Raw genomic sequence first — 27057 nt, forward strand, 5'->3', positions numbered from 1 at the left:
TCCCCATCACCTACGGCTTAGAGTTGATTTGGGAAAGAAGATGGGTGATGAGAAAATTTCTTTACCTACCACTAAAATATATAAAAAAATATTTACACATAGGTAGTTACCAAACTCATTTTTCATTCTACAATCTATTGTGTTTAGTAGTTACCAAACAGTTTCATTTTTTATCAAAATGGTTTTCAGCAATGAACTTTTTTAAATAGACCAAAATCAAAATGAAAAATGATACCAAAAAGATCATAAGAGGACTGCAGAAGGAAGGGGGGAAGGGCCCAGGAAACAACAAAATGCCTGTTCTTTTGGGAGTCAACACATCTAGAGGAAAAAGAAGAAAGCTTGCTTCTAATAGAAAAGGCTGTGGAGTCCCAAATCTGCTGGAAGGTCCTGGATCGAGAAGACCATTTTCTGAGTTTATGTTCCATCCAAATATGATTGGTGGCGACACCAAAAGCAAGCCTACCCACAACCACACAAACCGACAAACCACCAAAGGTCATATCCACCCCTTTCCACTCTCTCTGGAAGGGGAGGATCCTCCGACTTTGAGGCCAACATTTTGACAAAAGCCCTTTCCAGATTGAGGGAAGAGAAGGTGCAAGGAAAGAAAAGGTACTCCACATCCTCAGAAGCATTCAAGCAGAGACAAAAAGCTGGGGAGACAACAATCTGACGATGAATAAAAAAAGACTATGTTGAAGGCAGTTAAAGAGGGCCCACCAAACAGTGAAGCTATGCTGAGCGGTATGAAACTTGAACCAAACCAACTTGCGCCAAGAGGACAAGGTGCCATGAACTCTAATGAGATCCTAGGGTGACTTGGAGCAAAAAAGAACGTTAGAGGAAGCAAACCAAACCACAATCCAAAGGCCTCCTAGGAATGGAAGGCAAGGCTCCCCAAACAGTTGCTAACTAGGGACAGGAAGAGATAGGGGGCCCAATCGTCCTTACTAATGATATCTGTAACAAATGACTGCTCACAAAGACCCGAGCTGCAGATAGATCTTAATTAACCAAGTGAAAGAGGACACCTAAGGGGTGCCAATGATCGAGCCATAGGCAGGTGGAGGCGCCATCTGCAATGAGGGAGGAGGTGGCCTGGAGAGCAAGAGGCTGAAGCTTCAGAATCTTCTGCCACACCTAGGAAGCATCAAAATGGAAGGAGCTGTCCAAATAGAGTCATTGCAAAGAAGCCCCGAGTAAACCAAGTCAACCCAAATACTCTTGTGATTAGAAGCAAGTTTTACCAGATTAATTTGAGAATACCTGCAGAATTAATCTCTTTGAAATTCCTCAAGCCAAGACCATCTTCATCATTGGGAAGGCAAATGGAGGCCCAACTGATAGGATGAAGGAATTGAGAGGATTCAACTCCTTTCCAAAGGAAGGCACACATAAGGGAGAACGGATGTAACAGAAATGGAGAACGGATCAGATTAATTCAAGGCGACCGGCGTAGGATAGAAGCTTGCCCTTCCAAATCTGATGTAACACCCCGTATGCAGGTCATGAATATTATATTATTATATTAGGTGTCCTGGAATATTTTAATGCTTTTATGAATATTTAATAGTATTTGAATAATAGTGAGTATTTTATTGTTTGATATTCTGTTTTAGTATTATATTAGTGGATTGTATAATGTTTTATATTATTATAATGTGAAGAGAATTATTTTATTAATTTTAATATAAGTTATATGAATTATTTGAGTTTTATATTATATAATACACTATGGTGTTTGTATGTGTATATATATGATTATTATAACTGTATATATATGATTATTATAACATATAGTTTGTAATTGTATAATACACTAAGTGAATAGTGAAGTAGGTGTGAACAGTCAAGTAGTAGGTGGCTTGGCTTGGTTTGGTTTGACTTGGTCTGATTTGGTTTGGATTGGTTGGGTTGGGTTGGGTTGGGTTTGGCTGAACCAAGTGGTTCAAATATGGATAGCTACTAGGTTGTTTGGGTTATGGAGATTCAAAAAGGAACAGCCACATGGAAGCCAAAAGGAGGTGGTGGCCTAAGCTATTGCTGGCTTTGAAGCTAGTGGTGGCAAGGGCTAGGCCAGCCACTTAGTATGGCTAGTAGGAGGTGGCATGGAGGGACCGGCCACATAGCACATGCAAGGATGAGCTGTCCTAAGAAGGATTTTGACCAAGGTAAAGGGGGTTAGTAAGCTAATTAAGTTAACTTAGTCTATTTACCAATTAGTTGCTGGGTTAACCAAAAACAATTAAATCCTAAATTGCCTTAGTCAATTGATTAGCATTAGATTTTCTAATCGAGCACAGGTGCATTCGGTTGAGTCAGTCTAAGCTTGTTGGGTTTACTGAAGTGCTGAGACAAGAGAAGAAAAGGAAGAAAGAAGAAGAAGAAAAAGAAGAGGAAGCTGGAGTTCAGATTTTAAAGGGGTTGTGTTGCTGGAATCCTAAATTGAAAGGAGAACTGGGCTTTATGTTGGTGGAGTTCTGATTTGAAAGAAGGGATTGAAAGAAAAAGAAAAAAAGAAAAGACAGGAAGAAGAATGGGAAGATAAAAGAAAGAAAAAGGGAATAGGGACTGCTGGACAGCATGATTAAGAGGGGTCAATGATTTTCTGGGTTCCTGAATCATTGAATTTCAAGAGGTCACTATGATTCAAAAGGGTTCAAGTGAACTTATCAAGGATTAGAAAGAATTGGGAAATGGTAGCTGAATCTGTAAATGCTATGTGAAGGATCTGTGTTGCTGGGATTTTAGAATGAAGAAGAATTACCTAAAGATTGAGAGAAGGAGAAAATAGTGCTGCTGTAACTGTTAAGGAATTGAAAGGAAAAGGTGGAAGAAAGAAAGAATTAACATAAGAGCTGGGATTCCAACTGAGAAGGAGTTTTGTTTACTAAGTTTGGAACAACTGAAGTTGAGAATTTGTGAGTTGGGTTGTTGGAACCATGAATTTGAAGAAGAAGAAATTGGAAGAAAGAATAGTATCTGCTGGACATTGTTATCAAGTAGGAATTATGAAATTCGGGGCTAATTAGATTAGAAGATGGGATAGTATATTCAGCAAACCATTAAAGAAAAGAAGAAGAAAGGAAGAGAAAAGGAAGGAGAAGAGCAGCTGGAGTGCTTTTAGCTGCTGAAATTGGTGAAATAAAGTGGGAATTTGGGTTCTAAGGGTGCTGAACTACTGAGATCTTAAGAGAATTTGAACCTGGAAGAGAGTTGCATATGAGTTCAATGATAAGGAAGGAGGAGATGGAGATTGGGAATCAAATGTGAGTGAGTTTTCAAGATAATTCTGAAATCAGATTTTTAATTGAAGAAATGTTCAGATTTTATAGAGGGTTATATTATTGAATAGGTTCAGTATTGAAATAAAGAGAATTGAGAGGAGCTGCTGGTGGTGAGTAAAGTTAATGGAGGATTTAAGTTTCTGGGTTGCTGAACTATAAGGAATGGAAGGGAATTGAAGCAAAGTACTGCTGGAAATTAGAATTGAGGAAGAAATCAAGAAGACTTGAAGCAGAACATCAAGAGGAGATTCTGATTTTTGGAAGTCCAGGACTGTAGATTGATGAAACTAGGTCAAGCATGGAATAGAGTAATGTTGTATCGCTGAATGCTCATGGGTTAGAAGCTGAAATGGTAGGAGACTAACGGAATTCAGGAGAATTCCAAGGAACACAAGGTTTAATCACTTTAACAGAGGAATTGGATAAGTTGGTTATATTTGAAGCTGGAATGTGGAATTAAAGTGAAAATTGTAAATGAAATTAGGAGAGGAAGAGGGTAAACTGAAGTTGCAGGTATTGGGTGATCGTTGTTGGTGCTGAAATCATTGGAGAATACACTTACCTTGGGTTTGAGCTGAGTCAAGCATTAGAGACAAAAAGGTGAGGGAAATCATGACTATGTACTTTATTATAATGTTTATGCTATGTGATGGAAATGAATGAATGTTGTATGTTTGATTAATGTTAGCAAATATGTTATTAAGTTTCTATTAAATGAAATACTTAACACAACAGTACATAAGTGATGAATGTTGTGTACTATGAAGTGATGTTATGCATATGACTAATGACTGTAGAATGAAATCTGTTATGTAATATGTGATGGTCAATGTAAGGAAGTGATTTTATATATCATGTTAAATGAAAAGAATGAAAATGGAATGAAGGAGAAAGAATGACAAAGGAAGTAAAGAAATAAATGCAAAAAGACATGAAATAAAAAAGAAAGAAAGAGAATGAATGATGTTTGTTATAAAATCAAAGAAGAACTAACCCAGAATCTATAAAGAAGAGTAGAGCAAGAGAGAAAGAGAAAGTTGTGTGAGAGAGGAGAGAAAAGCAAAATCGGTGAGGTTAAACTCTTACCTCTTGATCATATATCTCTTAGGAATACAACTTAGAATAGGAAACCAAATCAGACTTAAGATAGAAATCCAATCCTACTAAATAGGAAACTAACCTATCTAGAACCAACTAATAAAGAAACAAATCTCTAAAAGGGAACGCAAGATGTAAAACTAAGTATGCGTGACACATATGTACCCCTTATAATATGGAATCGGTAAACTTTAACACTCCCCCTCAAGCTGGAGCAAACTCCAGCTTGGACATACAAGGACAGACCACAAGCCTCCAAATGTGAAACAGCACCACGAACAGAACTTGATGGAGAAAATTTCATCCAGATAACACATCAGCAAAACATACAAGTCATCAACAGCACTAACCAATATAAGTCTTCAAGAAATAGAAACCCAAATCATATCAACAATATCCACCGAGTAGACAAGAGTACTGGCAGCAATAGAAATCGACGTCGTGTCGAAGAAGTCCAATCAGCAATGAGTAACAAAATCAGTGACACCGAACATCAGTCGCATGCCATAACACCATAGCAGCAACATCAACAACAAGAGTGTTTTGGTTTACACTCAAACCACGTGGTTTTCATAGGAGGGTCACCACATAAACCTCAATATCAAAAAACCTCAAAAGGGCACAAAACCCCAAACAAGGGTCATAAGGCCAGAAAGCCTCAGTATCAAAACCCACGATTGTAGCATAAGGTTGCTACGACCCACTGGTAATATGTAGCATAAGGCTGCTATGGCCCACTGGTAATGTGTAGCATAAGGTTGCTATGGCCCACTAGTAATGTGTAGCATAAGGTTGCTACGGCCCACTGGTAATATGTAGCATGCCAGAAATAACTATCTTCATAAGATGCTGAGGACACTAGTAGACAATAATAATCTCCAAATAATAATAATAAGTCGGATAATAAACTCTAAATATGCTGATGATACGAACTGATGACTTGAGTACAAGCAGATTAAGAATCTCCAATCAAGCAACAATAAGAATCACCATCCATTAGCTCCAATCTCCCCCTCACGTGTAACATTACACGTGGACAAATAATGACCACCAATAATCAGCATCACAAAAAATCCAATAATCATGAGTAGCGCTGCAACAAGATTTCAATAAACTCCAATTCACCCCTTCACGGTAGAAATAATCTCCATACAAGTAAGATCCCAATAAATAATTCGCGGTAGCAAATAATTGTCATGCAAGTGCCAATCTTCAAAAAATTGGAACCCCAAATTGATATAATCAGGCCCACCAAGGAAACCAGAGCAAAATATCCAATTGGGTTCGATGTGGACCCATTCAAATACACAAGTAGATCAATGTATAACGGCAGTGGCAGTTTTGTGAATAACCATAAATTTTAAGGGGTCACTTCATAGGATAAAAGAACAAAGGACACAAGTGGAATTTGAAATAATTCACAAGGGATATTTCGAAAGCAAAAGAAATTAAAGGGATAAAACAGAATTAAAGGAGAATAGGGTAAATCTGGAATAAACCAGAATTTCCAAGCAGTAAGTAACAATGACAAAAGCAAGGAGACTGTTTATGTTTTAGTGGGAAGGGTAGTTTTGGAATGAACTAAAAATAAAAGACTTAAGTGAATAAAAGGATAAGGAGGGCAGAACTGGAAGGAGGGAATTGAACAAATAACCTGGAGTGCCGTCTTCTACCCCAAACTCAATCAATGGCAGAAAACCAGCATGAAAGGAGGGTTTATACCAACCCACTTTTGAAACTGGAAGGAAATCCGGCGGAAACCAAGGGGATAACCAGGCCGTCTTCGACCCTCATTGCGAGAACCAAGGCAGTGTTGTCTTCAACAATAGAAAACCGAAGGTATGCTGGTATTCAGCAATAAAAAAAAAAAAACAACGTACCAGAGGCGGAAATCCTATTTGTAAACACCTCCAGATCAATCCATCATACCAGGAATCCAATCGACTCCAGCAGTAGTAATATATGAAACACCTCCAGCCCTTTTAGTAGCAGTCACAATATTCATCGAAGAAATTCAGAAATGATAGCAGCAGTAATCGCAATAGAGAAACCAGCAGTAGCGATACCAGAAATCTCCAGCATGAACCAGAGGAAACCAGTATATAAATCAGTAGTAGCCGCAGAAGACATGCACAATAGCAACCAGCAGAAGCAAAATCAAAATAAAAACTTCAGAGTAGCAGAGTCAATCGATCAGGTATGATTCTTCATACAATACTCCAGTCTTCAACATACGAAACCCTAGTTCTTCTTATTCTTCTATGAACTAGGGTTTAAGCAAAAGCAGGAGAACTTAGAACAACTCTCAAAACAGCTACTGGTTACAGCTCTGATACCATGTTACAAAATCAAAGAAGAACTAACCCAGAATCTATGAAGAAGAGTAGAGCAAGAGAGAAAGATAGAGTTGTGTGAGAGAGGAGAGAAAGGCAAAATTGGTGAGGTTAAACTCTCACCTCTTGATCATATATATCTCTTAGGAATACAACTTAGAATAGGAAACTAAATCAGACTTAAGATAGAAACCCAATCCTACTAAATAGGAAACTAACCTATCTAGAACCGACTAATAAAGAAACAAATCTCTAAAAGGGAATACGCAAGATGTAAAACTAAGTATGCGTGACACATATGTACCCCTTACAATATGGAATCGGTAAGCTTTAACAATGTTCATGTATTTACTGATTTAAATGAAAGTACATGGACATTTGGTTTTGTATGTCATGTAGTGATTTATGAAATGTTGAAATGTCCAGTTCGTTGGAATGTAAATTAATATCTTAATGTATGTTGTGGAGTATGCTAAGGAATGTCTTATGAGTTCCATGAAAATGTTACCTTTATATGATGAATGAAAATGGAAAGAAAAGATTGAATGGAAGTGAAAGAAAGAAAATGAAAGAGAAGCATGTGTGATTGATTAATGGTCTGTGGCTACCACCCCTTTCCAGTAGGGGTTTTGTACTCGATGAGGGTCTTGAAAGAAAAAGAGAATAAACAAGGGGTCCTCCCCCAAGGCTACGGTGTCTAGACACATGGGAGTACAGTGCGTCTATTATGATGTTTGATTAGACGAGGGGTCCTCCCCCTGGGCTACAGTGCCTGGACACATGTGAGTAGAGCGCATCTATACTGCTGGGCTGCAGTGCATGGGAATGCTTGTAGTCAACTACCACCCTCAACTATTTGTGCACTATGGTAGTTCACTAAGTGGCCAAGACCTGACCTAATTAAATAAAGAGTAAAATTTAGATGCCATGTATGTCTCTGTTCCATTTTTTGTTCTTTTGAATGCTTGTGTGTATAAGATCATGTGTACCTCACTGGGCGTAAGCTCATCCCTATATATGTTGATGTTTTTCAAATGACGAGTTAAGTGTGGAGTCTTATACAGCTCCAGAGTATTTGAACTTGGGTAACGTTAGAAGATCAGAGAGAAATATTTTGAGAACAAAGTTATTTCAGAATATTTAATGTTGATGAATGAATGAACAAGATTTTAGTTGTACAATATTGGGAATAACTGCCACCAGTGTATACATTGACTTGAACTGTTATCCAATATCTAATGCTTCCATTACGTTGTAAGCGAGACTGGGATTTATTTATACTATTAATGTAAGATTATAATCTACTGGGTCAGCACTTGCAATAGCAGTGCCTAGAACCCTTAACGAGTTTGGGATGTTACATCTGAAGTCTCTTACCCATATGATCAAGCATGGGAGTGCAGTCAATCTGCCCGGAATCAAAGGCAATCCCAAATACTTAACCGGAAGGCGGTCAATAGAGAAACCAATATTCTCAGCAAGACTACCTTTGATATCGTTGGAGACCCCAACCAGGAACAAGAGAGATTTCAAAGGATTGATCCAAAAGGCACAACAACCATTCAAAGTGATGCAAGCAAGACATAGTGGCATCAATCGACTCAATGGAAGCTTTGGAGATCATGAGATCATCAGCAAAAGCAAGGTGGGAGAGCTTTAAAACCTTGCACTTAGGGATGGATGAGCTAAGCTGCTGATCCATACTGGTTTGCATACTTCTGGAAAGAGCCTCAAGGCATAGAGTGAAGATGAGAGGGGATAAGGGACAGCCCAGACAAATGCTCACCGAGGATGAAAAGTAACCGGCCAAACTACCATTGACAAGGACCGAGAAGGATGGAGAAGAGATGCAGTGATAGACCTAGTTGACAAAGACTAGAGGGAAGGCCATCTTGAACATAACCTACAAAATATAATCCATCTTAGAGAATCGAAAGCCTTGTGGATATAAATCTTTAAGAGGACGGTAGGGGAATGATTCTTTCTGTCAAAGCCTTTGATGAACTCATTACAAAGGATGATGTTATCTAAAATACTTCTGCCTACAATGAATGTCGATGGGTTAACACTGACTAAAGAGTCCACTACCAACTTGAGCTTATTGGTAAGGACTTTGGCAATGAACTTATAGAGGAGGTTGTAGAGGAGACGGATCTGAAGTCAGACATAGCAAAGGCACCTTCTTTCTTGGGGATGAGCAAAGAAAGGTGTGGTTAGTCCCTTTGATCTGACTCAGATTGAAGAAGAAACTCTTGATTGCTTTAAGAAGGTCTTCTTTGATAATCTCCCAAGAAGAGGATAAGAAACCCATACTGAAAGTCTGAAACCATCTGGACCAAGGGCTCTGTTAGCCTCATGAGAGAGGACAATAGCTAGGATCTCTACCTCAGCAAGGATGACCTAGAGGGATGTAGAGAGGTGACTGGGGATGAATTTGTTTAAAAGATCCTCAGGGACCACTTCAGGGAAGCAATCACAGGAGGCCTAATAATATCCTTAAAATAGGCAACAGCCTCGACCTTAGTCTCTTCAACTCTGACAAAGGAGGAACCATCTCTGGCCAAAAGTTTGGAAATGGAATTGACATTTATTTTTAGCTTTCATCGACCTGTGGAAGTAAGCAAAATTGGAGTCACCAAGCTCTAACCATTTGACCCTGGATTTTTGCTTGAGAAAGCTCTCTTCTTGAGCAGCCAAGGAGAGGAGCTTCAAGGACACTGTTTTTCTTCTTTTGCCAAGGAGGAGCCGTGAATATCAGCTTGAAGCTGCAATTGAATAGAGGAAAGCTTATCCCTGTAGTCAGAAACCAAGGAGGAGATGTTCCCAATGGTAGAGGGTTTCAACTTTTAAGAGCACCTTTGACATTCCAAAGCTTTCTAGCAAAAGCAATGAGGGAGGAGGAATGAGCATGGACAGGCTTATCATAGGCTTCTTTGACAATAGAGGGGTAATCAGGGTGCGAGGTCTACATGTCAAAATAATTGAATGGTATAGCCGTATAGGCCGAAGGTTATGGAGGGCTGCACAAGAAAGATGATGGGGCTATGGTCCGAGATGCCGGGAGGGTCAAAGGAAGCCTGGGAAGAGGGGTAGTAGGAGAGCAAGGCTGCATTGACAAGGACTCGGTCCAGCTTGCAAGCAATTCTATAATCCCCACATCTTCTATTATGCCAAATGAGTTTAAAACATGAACATCTCAAGTCACTCATGCCTATGTCCTCTAGGCAGTCATTAAAGGCATCGACTGATGTAATGTCAATCCTATCACCTTCTTGCTTTTGCCACAGCAGACAACATTGAAATCACCTCCCAACCACCAGGGGGACGGGCTAACCTGCAAGGTAATACAACGAAGATCTTCCCAAAGAGAGAGCCTCTCAATAGGACAGTTAGAGGCATAAGTGGCAGTAAAGAAGAAGTTGGAGTTCCCTTGGCTGTCTAAAATGCTGAGATGCATGAATTGGGAGGAAGAGGACAGCAACAAGAGGCGATAGCTAGAGAAGAGAGACCAACCAGGAGCAATAGAATAACAGAATCTGTTATTCTGTCCAGACTTCGTTCTTGCTACTCATCAGTCTTACTATCACTAGGATTGCTAATTTGAAGGTGATTTAGGTTTCTGATCTCAGTTCTGATTACAGAATTGTTCTGTCGACAATACCCCCTTTCAGATTCTGTTTTCAATTTCTGAATCTGTTGAGTTTCTGGGCAGTCCTACCTCTAGTAGGATTGCATCTTAAAGACTTTGAAACCTGAATTCAAGTGAGCATTTTTTCTGGTCTGTTTGATCTGAAATTAACATTACATTCTGATGTTCTGTTGGGTTAGTTATATTATATATATATATATATATATATATCTGTAATCTGTTCTTTGATCTGAGTTCTAATTTGACAGATTTGGCCCTATCGGCCTATCCTAGTGTCACTAGGAATCTCCCATGAATTCTGATCCAGCCATTGGATCAAATTCGTATTTTCAGAATAGTTAATACCACTTCAAAGAAGAACTCAACTAGACTTTCAGCCTGATCTGACCCTCCTTTAAAGAAGAACTCAACTAGACTTTCAGTCTGATCAGACCCTTTGATTTCACCCTATTGGAATATGTCTCTGTTTCTATTATGTTTTTAGTACTGGTTTTAACCTTAAAATCAGTACTACATTACCTAGTGATATCTTCAACGCATTAAAAAGGGTGTTGTTGAAGTGACCCTAATAGCCGTTGAGGGATAAAGTATCATAAGAGATGTTTATGGGCTGAGGTCATGTTCCTAAACCATTTCCATTTCTTAGTCATTTCATCCAATAATGTTCTTCCCAGAAAAGACAAAACTACTAGTGGAAGTAGTTTTTTAGACAATTTCCAAAATACCCTTTTCTGGCAAAAGATGTTATGCCACCAAATTCAACTCTTTGAGACATTTAAATTGCAATAAGGTATGCCTCAAAATGGGAATCAAGATAAAAGATATCGGAAAATATTCCATTTGAATGATTTGAGAGTCAATCAACCAGATGGATATACTAATTGATTGATTGCTCAACCACCAATTAGTACTTAAAAGTCAATTGGTTTTTTATAGTTCCTGATTCTTATGAGTCTCAATTTTTGGTGAGTTTCCTAATTTGACTCCAAATATTTTTTTTCTTCATTACAATTACTACTATATTCGTAATCCATGGAGGGAAATTCAGTGACTTTATGGATCCCATTCTCCGAATTCTCCCCAATTAGAGTCCAATTAGACTTTCTAAATCCACCATCCAAAATACCTAAATTGATTCCAATATCCCCCCCCCCCTTCATTGTCTGAATAGGATTATGAAACTAAATTTCCAGTGATTTTCAGGCCCTTCTCTGAATCTGAATGGTCTTAGCCCACTCAACTAATTCCCCCCTCCTCTATAGGTTGAAAGAGATCAACCATATACTCTTAAAAGAGCTCCTCCAATTTGAATTGAGAGAATTTCGAATAATGGCATCTCTAACCCTACTCTAAAGCCTTGAGGAGGCAAAGATCACCTATTTGTTACTCCAATTAGGAAGGAATGCTTCCTTTGCTCTTTTTTTTCTTTTTTTTTTTTTTTTTTGGGGCAGGGGTGGATTTGTTTTATTATTTTATATTATTTTTTCAATACATAAATTAATTTTAGATACATAATTAAGGTTAACATAATACTGCCATTATTCTTCATGAACTTTTGACAGCTCCTTATTTTTGTTGGTTTTCATTCACTTCAATTACAAAAGTTTTGTAGTTACCGATTTGTTCCTTAATTCTTAAATTTTAGAGATTTTTTAACTGATTATTCAGCCATAGTTATATGCATATTGAGCCTTATGCATTTCTTATGGTGTTCAGCCCTTTTCATTATTTTTTTGAATTTTAATCCATAATCCTTTTTCTGATTTTGATCTCCGCCATTAGAGGTTCAGTTCTTTTTTGTCAATCATGGTCTCTTTTATTCTAATTTGGACACATAAACTGTTTCCATTAAACCCACCTCTGTTGACCAATAAATTATGGAATTTAAATATTGTCATAACCTATTACAAGTCCCACTTTCACAGGGTCCCTCAGGGAGCAGAGTGCAAATTCTCAAACCTGCATAATTATTTTTACTTGATTATGTGAAACTTTTGTTTTTATAATTCTCTTCGTTCCCCAACCCCGAGCATTAATTCCTAGTCTAAGTCATGAAATCAATAGATGATACTGCCTCATGTTAAAAAAACGTAACAAATCCTTACACCTGCATATCTATTTCGACTTAATTACATGGGAAAAAAAAAAAATCTTTCATTCCCCAGCCCCCCCCCACCCCACCCCAAAAAAAAAAGAAAAAAAAAAGGAAAGTTCATTTGGATTTTTTGTGTATACTTCTTGCCACCAATATCAAAAACTTCATCACAGAAATGACATAATGGCAGGCTGGCTAGTAGGCATTAGTGTGTTTATGCCCACCCAATTATACAAGCTTCTCTTTCACCATAAAGGTTCTTCTTCGTCCTTTTAATGACCAAGTTTCAAACGCTGCTTGTACACAATTTTGCTCTTACTGGGATACCTCTAGAGTTTAGACAAGCAAAGGGGGTACCACCAACCAAGTAGCACAATGGTCTAGAACTCACCCCCACAACATTCCAATAGAACTTACGAATTTTAGAAGATGAAAGTGATAGAATCAATTGAAGCTCAAAGCCAAAACCCAACATCATACAAAAGAATTCTCCAATCTAAAATACTACAGAAAGAGTTCAGATTCCATTGTTCTACCTTAAAAGAGAATCCTTACATCAATATACAGGCAATTTTGATTCAATAGATCATTAATTGAGCTTGTATGAGCCTATGCAATTTCAAAGAAAACTAAGTGCCTCCCAGTTTGCAAAGACATGCGGCAACTTCCACAAAAAAAGACTTGAAACCAAACCCTAGACATGTAACAATTTTCCAAAAGAAGCAGTATGACTAAAACAAAACCAGGAATACTTAACAATTTCCTGGAAGGGACTTCTTCACTAAGTTAATCAAACTCCCAAAAAAAATACATTTGAAGACAAAAATATCTAGACAAATAAAAGCCTCCTAGAAGAGGCTCGATAACCAAGCTTAGAAACTTCTTGATTAATATATTAACTGACACAAATACCCTAAACTAAGTATTAAGTTCCTTAATTAGGAAAGGCTTTTCTCCTCACCTAGTAGCACCCAATCCTTTGGTATGGATGATTATTTTTGTTTACAAAAATCTTTGATGGAGTCCATTATTGACCTTTTAGAACTCAACTTTCAATCCTTGAGCTCTTACAAGTGGTTTAACTCCTGCCCATCCACCACTTCTTTGCTTTTTTTGTCATGGTTGACCATTAGGATTTTATCGATCCATTATGAAAGTCTTCCCTGTTTGTTCTTCAATACAATCACTATGATACTCATAGGAAACATGGGAAATTGGTATCTAGCTCACAAAATCAGATAAACATTATGCCCAATCTTCTTTAGGTTTGCTTTAGTATGATCTCTATTTCAATTTCATGGGATGATTTCTATTTCGAAAATTGTTTAGCTTGATTTTGCACCTTATTTCAGTGAAATAAAAATCAAATGGAATGGATATTCTAAAATAGTCGAGGAGTTGTTTCAATTTTGAAATTGAAATTGATTTCAGTCTTGTTCTTTAATGAGCACACAGTCAATTTGATAGTAATTTCATTTAAAAAATAAAACACCACCCTTCTTCTCCTGATGATCCAACCACCACCACTACCCCGCCCCCACCACTACCACCACCACCGCAAAGAAAGCTGAATCCTTTATCTTGATAGAAATGACAATTTCCAGTTTTTGGATAGAAAAACTGCAGCTCCGGTCCTACAGAAGAAGCTGAGACTTTATAGACGAACCATAAGTCAATTTTAAATATCCTACAGTAATATTCTGTTTAGTATAGCTGAACAAAATTTGTTCGTATCCATCACAAATTGACAGCGTTTTGATCCAATTTGGCAGTATCGTTTAACAAATGCAGCAACAGAAGTTCATAATCATCAAATCCAAACACACAATCAAACATATATAATTGGAATTCAGAAAAATAAACTATCACTTAAATGAGAATAAAGGGCACACCATCTTGCGCATTGGTTTTTGCATAAACTGGTATTAAGATGCCGAAGGCCAAAGTCCATAACCCTAGAAAGATCGGGACCATCTTCCCACGCAAGAAGACCATTCATGCAAAATTAGAGTTTTTTGTCCACCGACTAACAGAGATTCTGAATGCCCGATAATGATGATGATGATGATGATGAAGAAGGAAAAAGAGAAGAATTTCCAGATTCTGCCATGAATGCAAAGAGGAAGAGAAACCCCTCCAATGTTCCAACTCCCTCGATTTCTCGAGGCCTCTGTTGTTTCCAGTTGTAGCAAAATCGCTGCAAAAACTTGAGGGAATACAGTTAAAAGTTGGAGGCTCTAGAGAGCGCCATGGAGTCAAAAGCGATACAATCGGCCCAAGTGATGGGGAGCCTCTGAAATTTTATTCGAATCCTCGCTTCCAGTGAAACTCGCGGGCTTTGGGTAGCACGAGCGAGACAAATGCGTGTTAACGTTCTCCCATTTTCACTCTCGACAGTTATAGGGAATGCTATGATAATGCCATGTTTGAAATATCAAACTAGATTTAATCATATTTATTGACATTTTCCTTGGGAAGAGAGAGGGGGAGGGGGTGGGGGTAGTTTTCCTTCACACCACATGGTCACAATGAAGAATCACTTCAGGTACTTTTTCATTATCCATTAGATCAGAATCATTAAAATCTAGGCCTACAATCCCTACGCGTTTGTTTAATTTCTGTTTCTAGAACTTTTGGTAAATTTTCAAAAAATGCTAATGAATACCCAAAAATTAGGTGGGAAGGTAGTGGTGGTGGTGGTAGCGATGGTGCCAGTGCTTGTAGTGGTGGAGGTGGCAATGGTGGTGGTGGTGGTGGTGAGGGTGGGTCTCGGTGCAACAGTAAAGGTTGTTCCATTGTGATCAAGTGATCACAAGTTCGAGTCTGGAAATAGGGGTAAGGCTACATACATTATGACCCTCCTCGGACCCTGAAATGGCGGGAGTCTTGTGCACTAATTATGCCCTTTTTGTTCTCTATTTCTCAACAACTTTTTTTGTAAATGGTTCATTTCCAGGAACAAAAAATGAACCAGTGAGAACAAATATATTTCTATTATTTTTTGTTTTTAAGGAACAAAAGGAAAATCAAAGAAATAGATAAACAGAAGTGTTATTAGGCAGGGTGTAGCAGTTCCAACTATTAGATATCTAGGGAATGCTATGATACGGCCATGTTTGAAATATCAACTATATTCAATATAGGGAGTTTCCTTGCATTCAATCAGGAAGAACCCTTCAACCACTTTTTATATGAGCCATGTATTAAATCATTCTTAGGGGAAGTTTTCCTTTGCACCACATGGTCAAGGAAGAACCCCTTCAACCACTTTTTTCATATATGAGCCCATGTATTAAATCATATAGTATGCCTTCATCTAAATAGACAGTATAAGCCATGTATAAATATGCATGCAAAACTAATACAAATACAATTTAATGTTGATATACCAAAACTAATACATAAACTATAATATGAACATACAATACAACTCGAGGAAAAATCCAAATCTAGTACATGCATATTTGAATAGAATTGTTTTGAAATGCAATTGACCCCGTTGCCGAAAAGCTATATTGTTGCCGGAGAAGAATGGTATTGTTGTCAAAGAAGAAATCAAAATTGTAGTCGACAAGTGAGATTGTTGCCTAATATAGGTAGAATCTAACTTCCAATTAGAAAATGACACATGTAACAGACCAGAACCGAGCATGGTCCATGAAATACAAGCCAACAATCTAGGTTGAACCTCCAACCTCAGGCTCTTCACGCCAAAGCCATGCATGAAAAACTTTACACGTGGCCCACAAACTGGATAACCACTCATGACACTAGCTTAGCTACTGACAAATTCGGATAACCGTTCTCGCTCAGATCTCTTGCCTACCTAAGGAATATGTGATCCAAAGGACAGGAAGGACATTTCCAAGGGCGTCATATAAATAAGGAAACCACACTCAGAAGAAGCTAGCTCAACTCTCATTCCACTGGTCTATTGGATCCATCTTTGAGCTCTGCTCCTCTGAGATCTAACTTAGGCATCGGAGAGTCCCCCCCCCCCCCCCCAGAGTCAGCTCCGGGTTGCTCTTTCGCTCTATCTTTTGGTTCTCTTGTACGCAAATTGGAACTAGACCCCAAGAGGATATCAGCAGCAACACTGCTGAAAGCAAAGAGTATTGGCGGAGAAGTTGCTCTTCTTCTTCTTCTTCTTCTTCTCTTGAGTAATCCAAGGTAAATGGCTTCAAGAGATGGAGATCATTGACAAAGGGGAGATTGTTGCCGAAGGTAACGACCTTGAATGAAGACAAATATGAAATTATATTTATAACAAGCACATAATAAAATTGTACATGGTGTGTAATTTCAGTCATACTATAATGGATACTAACATGGTACAACGTGGGGAAAGAGAAATACAGCAAAGTGACTATTTTGATATTTGGGGTCAAATCATAAATAAAGAAGGTGACATAGAGGATGATGTCTCACAGAGAATTAAAGTAGGATGGTTGAAGTGGAGAAGCGTGTTCGGAGTGCTATATGACCGACGTATCCCTTTAAAGCTTAAAGGAAAATTCTATAGGACTGTTGTATGACCAACTATGATGTATGGGGTTGAATGTTGCGCAGTTAAGAAGTGTCATATTAAGAAGCTATGTGTAGCAGAGATAAAGATGTTAAGATGGATGTGCGGAAAAACTAGAAGGGATAAAGTAAAGAATGGGTAGATTAGAACTGACTTGGGAGTTGCCCCGATCAATGACAAGCTCTGAGAGAGTTGTCTGAAGTGGTATGGTCACATTCAAAAAAGAGGGATAGGGATGCTCCAGTAAAGAGGAGTAATATGCTCCTAATTGAAGGAGTTAAAAGAGCGAGGAGCAGGCCTAAAATTACTATAGGAGAAGTTGTGAGGAAAGACATGCATAGTCTAGGTCTTGTACCAATTATAACCTCGGATAGAGCCTATTGGAGGGCAAGGACCCATGAAGCAAACCCAATTTAACTGAGATTCTCCTGACTTTTTGGGTTGTCCTTTTTCCTCTTATTTCCTTCTTTCATCCTTCTTTCTTTTTATCTTATTTATCTTTTTTCAGTTTACATCTCTCATTTGTCGTTTACCCTTTTTCCTTATTTTTTGTTTTGGATCCATGTAGTCGACCCCATTAAGTTGGGATAAGACTGTGTTGTTGTTGTACATAATAAAATTATATTTACTAACTTAATCTAATTAAATTGGGTTTCATGGACACACATCAAATGTTAACATAACCAACAAGTACAACTCATTGACCTAGATGCCTAGGAATTGCCGTACCTTATCAATTTGGATCAACAAAAAAGATACTATTGTAACCTCTTCATTTCATATAAAAAAAAGGATGAAATGGAAGGAAGATAAATCTCAAGTTTGAACTACGTCTGACCATATCCCTATCTAGGGTATGTAGGCAACTTGGTCCACTACTCCCAAGTTTGGTCTCTCTTCCCCCTTTGTTTTCAAAATATTGTCCCCCTTTGTTTTCAAAATATTGTCCTTCTTTTTTATCAAATCTCAAGTTCGAACTACGTCCAACCTGATCCCTATTCAGGATACATTGGCAACTTAGCACATACACTATTGAGTTCGGTCTCCCCACTCATTTTCAAAATCCTTTTCCTTTTTGCAATCAATATTCAAATTTGAACTATGTTTTTTGACTTGATTCCCCGAAAGAGGATATGTAGGCTGCTTGAAAGAGCTCGGTCATTACCCTTCGTTGCCTTCACCGTGTGTTGGGTTCTATTTTCCTTTGAAGCTAGCCTCCCCTTTTCTGTGGTAAGGATTGTCACTAATCTCATCATTAGGAGATGTTTTTTGTCAAGCCTAAAACTCTTTCTACCCCATTAATTCAATAGATTCCAAAGAGTGTCGCCTCTCGGCTCTTTCTTTCAAACTACCAATTGAAGGGATTTCTCTTGCAAGCTCGTCATTCTGAAAAAATAATTATCTCATACTCTTCTCATTGTATTTTCAAGATTAAGGCCCATGAGAGTCCACTGTCCATGTGTAGACACTGATTTTTGTCACCCCCCTAATTGACGATGATGACAATGGGACATGGACGATGGACGACGCACACTCCCTCCTTCTAGACCCAAGATACCTGACCCAGAAGACCAAGAACCATGCTGATCACAAAATGACCCATTTTAGGCCCAAAAACAAGGAAAAATGGCACTGCGCCCCCACGGCGCAGTGGACTCCTCCTCACGGCGCCGTGGACTCCTTCCCACAGCGCCATGGGAATGTGTAACGGATTTCTACGGTGCCATGAGGGGGTGTGACATCAGCCTGTTGACGTCACCCACGGCGCCGTGGAAAAGTCCCCCACGGCGCCGCGGAGATGTCCACGACGCCGTGGAGGACTTATCTGGCCAGGAGAGAGAGGGGGTCCCTCCCTATAAATAGGAGGGTCCTCTCCCACATTTCCAGAAAGAATATTGGGTGGAGAGACCCCCCCCAAGTGATTCCTAGCCTCTTTTCTTCCCTTTTCACCCTCATTTCTCCTCCTCTCATAAGAGTGTGAGTGCTTGAAGTTTTCTTGTGGCGGACAGATCCTTCGGTTGTCCCTCTGAGTATAGAGCGTTTTTGCTCCTTGGCATTATTATCCCGTATTTGCACGGATAACCATCAAAACTCCTTTAATACAGACATTATTCTGTCTATTTACTCCTCTCCAAATCACTTGAAAGAGTCATTACTCTGCCGAGAAAGAATCGGCGTCAGTCCATTCGTTTATTTCCCCTAAGCCAGGGGAATACAACCATACAGGTATAATTACTGCATTTTTGTTGATTCAATGTAATCCTTTCATATTTCATCATTTTAGCCATATTTTTCATATATGTAATGTAGTTTATTATGCTTTAGTTCAATTCATAGCATCTGAATGTAGTTTATAATATCCCCCATCCCCGTAATAAAAGAGAGAGAACATTCATCCTTATGTAGCATCTAACACAGAGAGACCGGCTTCGACCAGGCGAGGTGGGTGCCTAACATCTTCCCACACTCGTAACCTAACCCCTTACCCGAACCTTTGGTCGGACCATATGGAGTCACGTAGCCCGATTCCGCTCACAACGGGTAGGGCTACACTTAATGAGTCTTAGGCCCTAACCCTAGGTGGTGACTTCACATTATATTAGCATATTTTAATGCATGATCCCAATCCCCTATTTATCAATATTATACATTGATAATATTATCCATATTCATATACACACACACATACATCTCCCAAAATCCTATGTCGTCATATACCATAAGGGCTGAGGAACCTTCGTCCCGAGGACCACGGTACTTACACCATGAAAAACAGGCTGCATTGGAAAAATATACCAATAGAATAAAAATATAAAAGAAAAGAAATGAATTAGCTTGTCATGGACATGGTCACTGCATAGGCATGATTAGTGTTTCTGCAACCCCTAGGCTATTCATACATTCCCCATAAGTTGGTATTTGTTGTCGTAGTTTCGCGGCACCAAGAGGTCTCATACTATACTCACGTATAGTAGGTCAAGAGCAATACATTCCGAGACAATGTTCGCCGATGATTTGTCTTCCCTATATTCCTATCCCACCATGTACCATCCATAAACGACAAAAAAAAAGTTTTATGCTATTTCACAAATAACATCAGTTTACAATTTGAGGATCATCAATGACTATTAGTCATTTCGTTCCTATCCAAGATCATTGTTTGAGTTAAAATAATACTGCAAGCGTACGGATCAATCGTAGCTACGGGTCGAACACGAGAAGATATACGCCACTCTATTTAACTAACTTAAGAATAATGCAAAGTGAACCAAATTAAAGTGTTAAATTAAATTAATTAAACTAATGAAAATTAATGCATCCTAACTCATAAGCATCTAACATAATTAAGGGATTAAATTGGCGTCCTAACACATGAGCATCTAACCTATCAAACTAACGCAAATTGAAAGGAATAAAAATGCAGCCATACATAATAACCACATAAAAAGGAATAAGGGAATAAAAGTGTATCCACAAACCACAACCATATAAAAAAAATAAAAGAAATAGAGGGAGGAGAAGAAGAAGAAGATAGAGAGAGATAGAGGAGAGGGAGAATGAGATTAAGGGTTTAGAGAATGAGATACCTTGATGTGCTTGAACCGGATTGAACTTGCTTGCATGAATACTTGAATAAACTTACCATGGCTTCCTCTTCTAAATCTCCAAGTCTTGTCATCAACATAAGAACTTAGACTAGGAAGCTTTAAACTAAAACTATAACAACCATATTGAAGACATTTAAGCAAAACCTATTACAACCATTAAACTAGACTTATGAAATCAAAACTAAGAACTTGAAAGAACTAGACTTATGAAATCAAAACTAAGAACTTGAAAAAACTAGACTTATGAAATCAAAACTAAGAACTTGAAAGAACTAATCTTATGAAATCAAAACAAAAAACTTGAAAGAACTAATCTTATGAAATCAAAACTAAAAACTAGAAAGTCAAAAATCATAATTTAGAAGGAAAAGAATAGAAGAAATTTCACTAAAAATTTAACCACTTTACAAGAGAGGGGCTAGGGGTATTTATAGGGGGAAGGAGAGAAGAAATAAGAGAAGAGAGAAGAGGGGGAGGAGCTCCACGATTTTGGAGCTCCTCTCCTAAAAATCGTGGAGAGGAGAGAGAGTGTGAGAACGGAATCCAAAAATAGGAGAAGATTCTCTTCTCCTTCCTCCTTTACAATGCTTGATCCCCAAGAAAAAAAATATAAATGGAAAGAGGGAGACAAGAGAATATTGTTTACATAAACCTTCTATTTCTAGAAAAGTAAATTTCTAATTCTAACTTGTGCTTCCTTTTCTTTGTAGATATCTTCTCCAAGCAATGAGATCAAAGCATCTTTGACTTTTCAACCTTCCATAGATGAAAAAATATCTTTCAAAATAAATCTATCCCAAGTAGACTTCCAAAAGTGCCCTTGAAAAGTTGGAGGAGAGAGAGAGTGATGACTAGGATAGTGATAACTAGGATTCCACTCAACCAAATAACAAAATCCCCAATGTGTCCTCTAAAAATCGTGGGGCATTAAATGCAGCCCAAAAAAATCATGGACACCTTGTGGGCCTTCAAAACTATGGAATCTAGTGGCAGTGTGGGTCCCTCCATGTGGGTACCAGTCATTCTCTCTCTTCAAGAATGCAAAGTTATCGAAATGGCCCTGTACTTGCAGTAGATCTCCACCATTGCTTAGAAATATCTTCTACAATGTCAAAAATGTCCTTGTGCAATGGTAGAATGACTATGGGTTTGCACTACAGCTCCTTTCTAAACCATTATCCTTTCTTGGGTTGAAAAGAATAATCAACTGTACGGTGGGCTAGACGAATGCGTACTTGCGTTCCGTCACGTCCAACTTGCTCCAAATTTAATCCTCTTTACAGCCATGGAAAGAAAAATGATAACTTTACGTGAAAATTGGGACATGCAGCTCCCAATAGTCCAAAATAGCCCAAAACCTCAAAAGCACAAGAAAGCACCAAAGTAACTCTGTCCAAGGTGGTAAAATGTATGCTTTATGCCCGAAGATTTCACACATAAATGTGCTCATCAATCATTGCTGTCTTTTTCAAAATAGTTGGCGATCGTTAGGTCATTTCCTTCTTGAAATGGACCCTAACTCCAAACCGCATTTGATCCTCCTTCTAAGGAAAATGATGAAGGACCACTCAAACTAGCTGGTGACCACCCCACTCTCAATCCTTTAAGGTTCAAGCTCCTCTACCATCCATTTCACTTTGATGATATAACGAGCAATTTCCAACTCCACCTAGATAAGTAAATCCAATATTGAATTGATCTTGCGTCACTGGCAATCATTCATCATCTCCTACTCCTCAATCTTCAAATCTTGGATCTTAGGAGCATGAAATAACTACTAACTAGAAACTCTGGTCTCTACTTTGATTCGGTATTTACTAAGAGGCGACTATCCTCTGATAATTCAAGTACCATTGTGCCTATTGCAGCATGTTTCACCAACATCTCATTGTACCTGTTAACACCAATCTACACAAACATCTGATTAGATCCCCTGTTTAAAGGAAAGTGTAGGAAAATTTAAAATATTCATTAGTATATATAACCCATCGGTATTTTAGGCACATTGGAAACCTTGAACATGGACACACATTGTAAGCCATCATAAACTGTCTACCCAGGCTGTTCGCTAAATATCATGTCTAAATGAAAGAGCATAAGATCTAAAAAGGATAAGCCTTTGAATCTAGAAGGAGGAAGTGTCACATCTGAAACTCCTGAGAAAAAAATGTCTGAGTAGGAAGAATCCGCTTGTAAAGACCTATCAAAAACCAAAGCTTTCTCCTTACAAAGGGGCCGACCCTGATACTACAAGGATACATCGGCCATGGGTCAAAGAATTGAGGAAAATCTTATTTCATAGAATCAAGAGGTAGAGCGTGTTACCTGAGGACCACTAGAAGATAGGGGCACACATACAAGTTTAGTTGCTACATATGCCCCATATTGTCCTGCTAAGTCAGGGCATTTGTACATGTTAGCACTCTCTCCAGCAAAATAATAATGGATTTTCTCATCTATGAGAATTCATGGATTCCTTGGAACCATTCTCTCACCATTACTCTATCATTGGTCGGTAACATGCTCACCCAAGTACCAAGCATCCCCAAGTGGTCCCTAGAAGAGGACCCATTTCTGTGTAAGCTCAAGGGCTTCCATTCAATTAGCCTGATAAGGGCAAAATATGGTCATCCAAAGTGCCAATCAACCTGGAAGGGCCAAGGATTGGCCATTGTCAAAAATTCAAAAATAAAAATAAAATCAAGAGTACAAAGAAAAAGACCTTTCGAAGGTAAGATTCATACTTTTTTTTTATCCAATGCGTTCAAAAGAATATACGTCTTTGTCATCACCTTACAAGCTAGCAACGCCTTTGTGTTTGAAGGAGTCGATCTTCAAGCTCAAGGAAATTCTGCCCCATATGGTTCATTCAATCCCAGTACATGAACTCCCAAATGTTTGAAGCACCAAAGCTGCAAAAACATTGTATTCATTCATTCTATTATATTATTTTCAATTTTCCCAAATAAAGGGAACATATATGTGGGACAAACCAGGCTCCCATGACATTAACATCTCCCCTTGAGAGGACATTCAAAGAGCATAGAAAATAGGCATAAGCCGAACCTCCCCAATCATACCTGATGACTTGGGTCAGATCCACAAAGAAGTGCAGGTAAATGCTCACCGAATTTTTGCAATTGCTAAAGAGCATATGCCCGGTGATAGGACAAGTTTCCAAATCTCCTACAACCATCTCAATGGGATCATCTCATCTTTGGGAATTCCTCCCAAGAGTACTACTGTGTCATCCAAGTTACCCCATATCACAATGGGCCAAGAATGATTAGTTACTTATCAAAAGAAAGATCCGTCAAGGCGTAAAAGCAACGAGATGTGACTATCATTTCCCCCCAAGCAGGTGGATTGTGTGAGTTCTTGGCCACAACCTTTCAATCAATGCCTGCAATATTATGAGATCATTCTTCCTCCTTCGAATTTGAACAAATTCTAAAAACCCAACCGTGTCCATACAGAACCCAAACTCGGAGATGCAACTGATCATACCATTTATACAATCATGGTAAGGGTAAACATTTTAAAAATCCTTAAGTTTTGCATATACATACATACACATTCATACAATCACGTCAAAGATAAACATTTTAAAAACCCTAAAATTTTGCATACATCTCTTGCCCTAATGTAGGAAAGAACGCTAAATTACTATAGTAATTGCCTAGTTTGGCCAAGATGTAATAAAAAACATATATAATAAAAAATAATAAAAAAAAGAGATAAAAGATACACACAAAAGAAAAAGGGAAGAGGTACTTACCCCTTTGCATACGACTATAGATATGATTCCCAGTCTCTTGTAGTGTTATCCCTTAATACCAACACGTTTACTCACTAACCCTCCACATGGATACCCCGCCAAGTGAACCAGTAGTCCGTCTTCTGAGTGATCGTCTCCCACGCTTAAGATATCCTCTACTTCCTCAAAAAGTGATGAAAAATGACAAAAGAAATATGAAAGAGGTGGATGAAGATAAGCCCCCTCCCCCCTTCCTAAGAAAATGAGGGAAGATTTAAATCCTCCCATTTTGGAGCTAGAGTCTCTAATGGAAGTTTGGAGGTTCCTCCAAACCTCCATTGGAGAGGCCCCCAAAAAAAATTATGTGTTCATTACTTTAACCTTAAGCTTTGGGTCAAAGTCAATTTCCATTTCGGTCAATATCACTCATTAAAACAAAATCTTAATTTGTGGTCCTTTGATTGACATGATTTTCACAACATTAGAATTAAAATTTCAAATATATTTGATTTAGTAGATCGGTTATTTTCTCAGAATTTGTTCCAACCAATATTAGACATCAAAACAAAATCTTTTTCTATAGTCCTCTGATTGATGCAATTTTTGTACTATTGAATTCCAATCTTCTATCAATCCAAATCTAAGAATATTCGATCTCATGGTCCATTTCCCCATTTCCATACTGGCCAATATCAACCATCGAAATTGATCCCTTTCGTAGACCTATGATTGGAGAATCCAACCATAGGATCCCTTTCGTAGACCTCTGATTGGAGAATCCGACAGTATGATATCTCTCTCATAGACCTCTTATTGGAGAAATACAACAATAGGATCCCTCTTATAGACCTCTAGTTGGAGATATCCGACTGCAAACCGATTGGTAGAAATCCAACTGTAGATCCTTTTTGTGGACCTCCGATTGGTAGAAGTCCAACCATAGGATCCCCTTTTATAGACCTCCAAGGATCCCTTTTTTTTCATAGATATACATTTGGTGAAATCTAACTGTAGGATTCCTTTCCTTTTGTAGAACCACATTTGGTAAAACCAACTGTAGGATTTATGTCTTTTACAAACCTACTTTTGGCAAAGTCCAACTGCAGGATTCTTTTCCTTTGTAAACCGACGTTTGGCAAATTTCAGCTCTTAGGCCCCTTTGAAAATCTTTCCTAGTAGATCTTCGACCGATGCAATTCCCCGCATTATCGGACTCCAAATTGCCCTTTTGCAGACCTACGTTTGTAAAATTCAACTATACGACCATTCCCTCGTAGATGTTCAATTTTAAGGTCTACTCCCATTAATCAACCTCATCCTTTTGGGCACCATTTTCCCTAGTGTAGCTAATTGTGAGCTGAATATAGTCGATTATATTCTGCTATATCATTTGTCTACTCCCTAGATGCATCTATTTTCAAGAGAAGTAAATGAAATGTTTAGTTTGGATGCAACAACATTCCTAGTCAATTCTTTGACTTTTTCCATCTTCAGTGTCACCTCACTCAAATAGGGGCATTCTGTAGACACTAGATTTTGGCTCACCAAAATAGTGCCCGCCATGCTGCTATCAACTATAGCCTAGAACAGCCCCCAGGGTTTTGCATTGTAAAAAATGACCATTTTGTCCCTTGAGTGACTTTAATGCTCAAACATTATCAAAGTGGGATGAAACTTTTCGGATGGCATATTTTTATGATTTTAAATATATGTTCTAAATTTTTGTGCAAATCTGACGTTGTTTGGTCATTGTTTCATCAAACCTTAATTATGCGGGCCCCGACTGCTTCGGGCATAGATTTGACTGTGTTCTTGGCCAAATGTATGGTGTAACTTTACATTATTGGATAGTAAATTTAAAATTCTTTCCAACAATATGTGTATCGTCAAAATTTGACGGTCGTATCTCCCGAAATCAGTCACGAAAGTTTGGACGATCGACGCGGACCCCATAGGAGTACATTTTGACCCATCTAGAGGCTGCCATGTGGCAGATCCTCTAGCAAGCTGAGCCCAACCTCCATTGGAGGATTTAGATCCTATTCTCTCCTCTGGTTTTTCTATAAATAGGGACCCATTAGTCCCTAGTTCAACACACATCAAACACTTCTAAACCCTAGAGCTTCGATCATTCGACTCTATTTCTCTCTCACGGGCAGTCCCTTGGTACCCCAAAGCCCTGGAGAAAGTCTGAGTTCCTGGGGGAATCCTACACAATATGGTGAGAGCGAAACTTCAGCAAAAGATATTGGAAACCCGAAAAATTCCTAGAGTACTATTGGAACAAAAAATTTATGAGGATCGCAATAGTATATATCGGAATTCTAAAATTCCCACCCAATAAGCCCAAATCCGCCCGGTAAGCTAATTTTGGGCCCCAAAGAGGTATTTTTCTCTTTTACACCCTTTTTTATTCTTGTTGTATAGTTTTTCATGCTAATTGCGAATGTGTACATATTATTTGCAAGTTGTGCCCAAATTAGGGCATTTTACCCTAATTTGGGGTTATGCTTAGATCACCATTATCATGATATATTAGAATTATATATGCAATTTTCAAATCACTGACATATCTTTATAATGCCAATTTTTCAAAAATACCCCTACTTTCATACCACTATGATGTTAGTTTTCTTGAAAACAACCTTGGTAATGCTAAAACGTTTCTGGAACCTTTTCAAATGATTTTCGAAATGTACATG

General features: G+C 38.4%; 1 protein-coding gene across 1 annotated transcript in view; it reads right to left on the minus strand.

The window, feature by feature from the left end:
* The window catches only part of LOC122662468 (protein STRUBBELIG-RECEPTOR FAMILY 5-like), a 48907-nt gene extending 34112 nt beyond the window's left edge, over window positions 1-14795 (minus strand). Inside the window, exon 1 of the mRNA XM_043858099.1 lies at window positions 14358-14795. Within this exon, the coding sequence (XP_043714034.1) occupies window positions 14358-14460 (103 nt within the window). The 5' untranslated portion in view covers window positions 14461-14795. The remainder of the gene's footprint in view (window positions 1-14357) is intronic.
* Between the last annotated feature and the right edge of the window lie 12262 nt (window positions 14796-27057).

This window comes from Telopea speciosissima, chromosome 5, assembly GCF_018873765.1.
Source record: "Telopea speciosissima isolate NSW1024214 ecotype Mountain lineage chromosome 5, Tspe_v1, whole genome shotgun sequence".
In the NCBI taxonomy this organism is placed as follows: domain Eukaryota; kingdom Viridiplantae; phylum Streptophyta; class Magnoliopsida; order Proteales; family Proteaceae; genus Telopea; species Telopea speciosissima.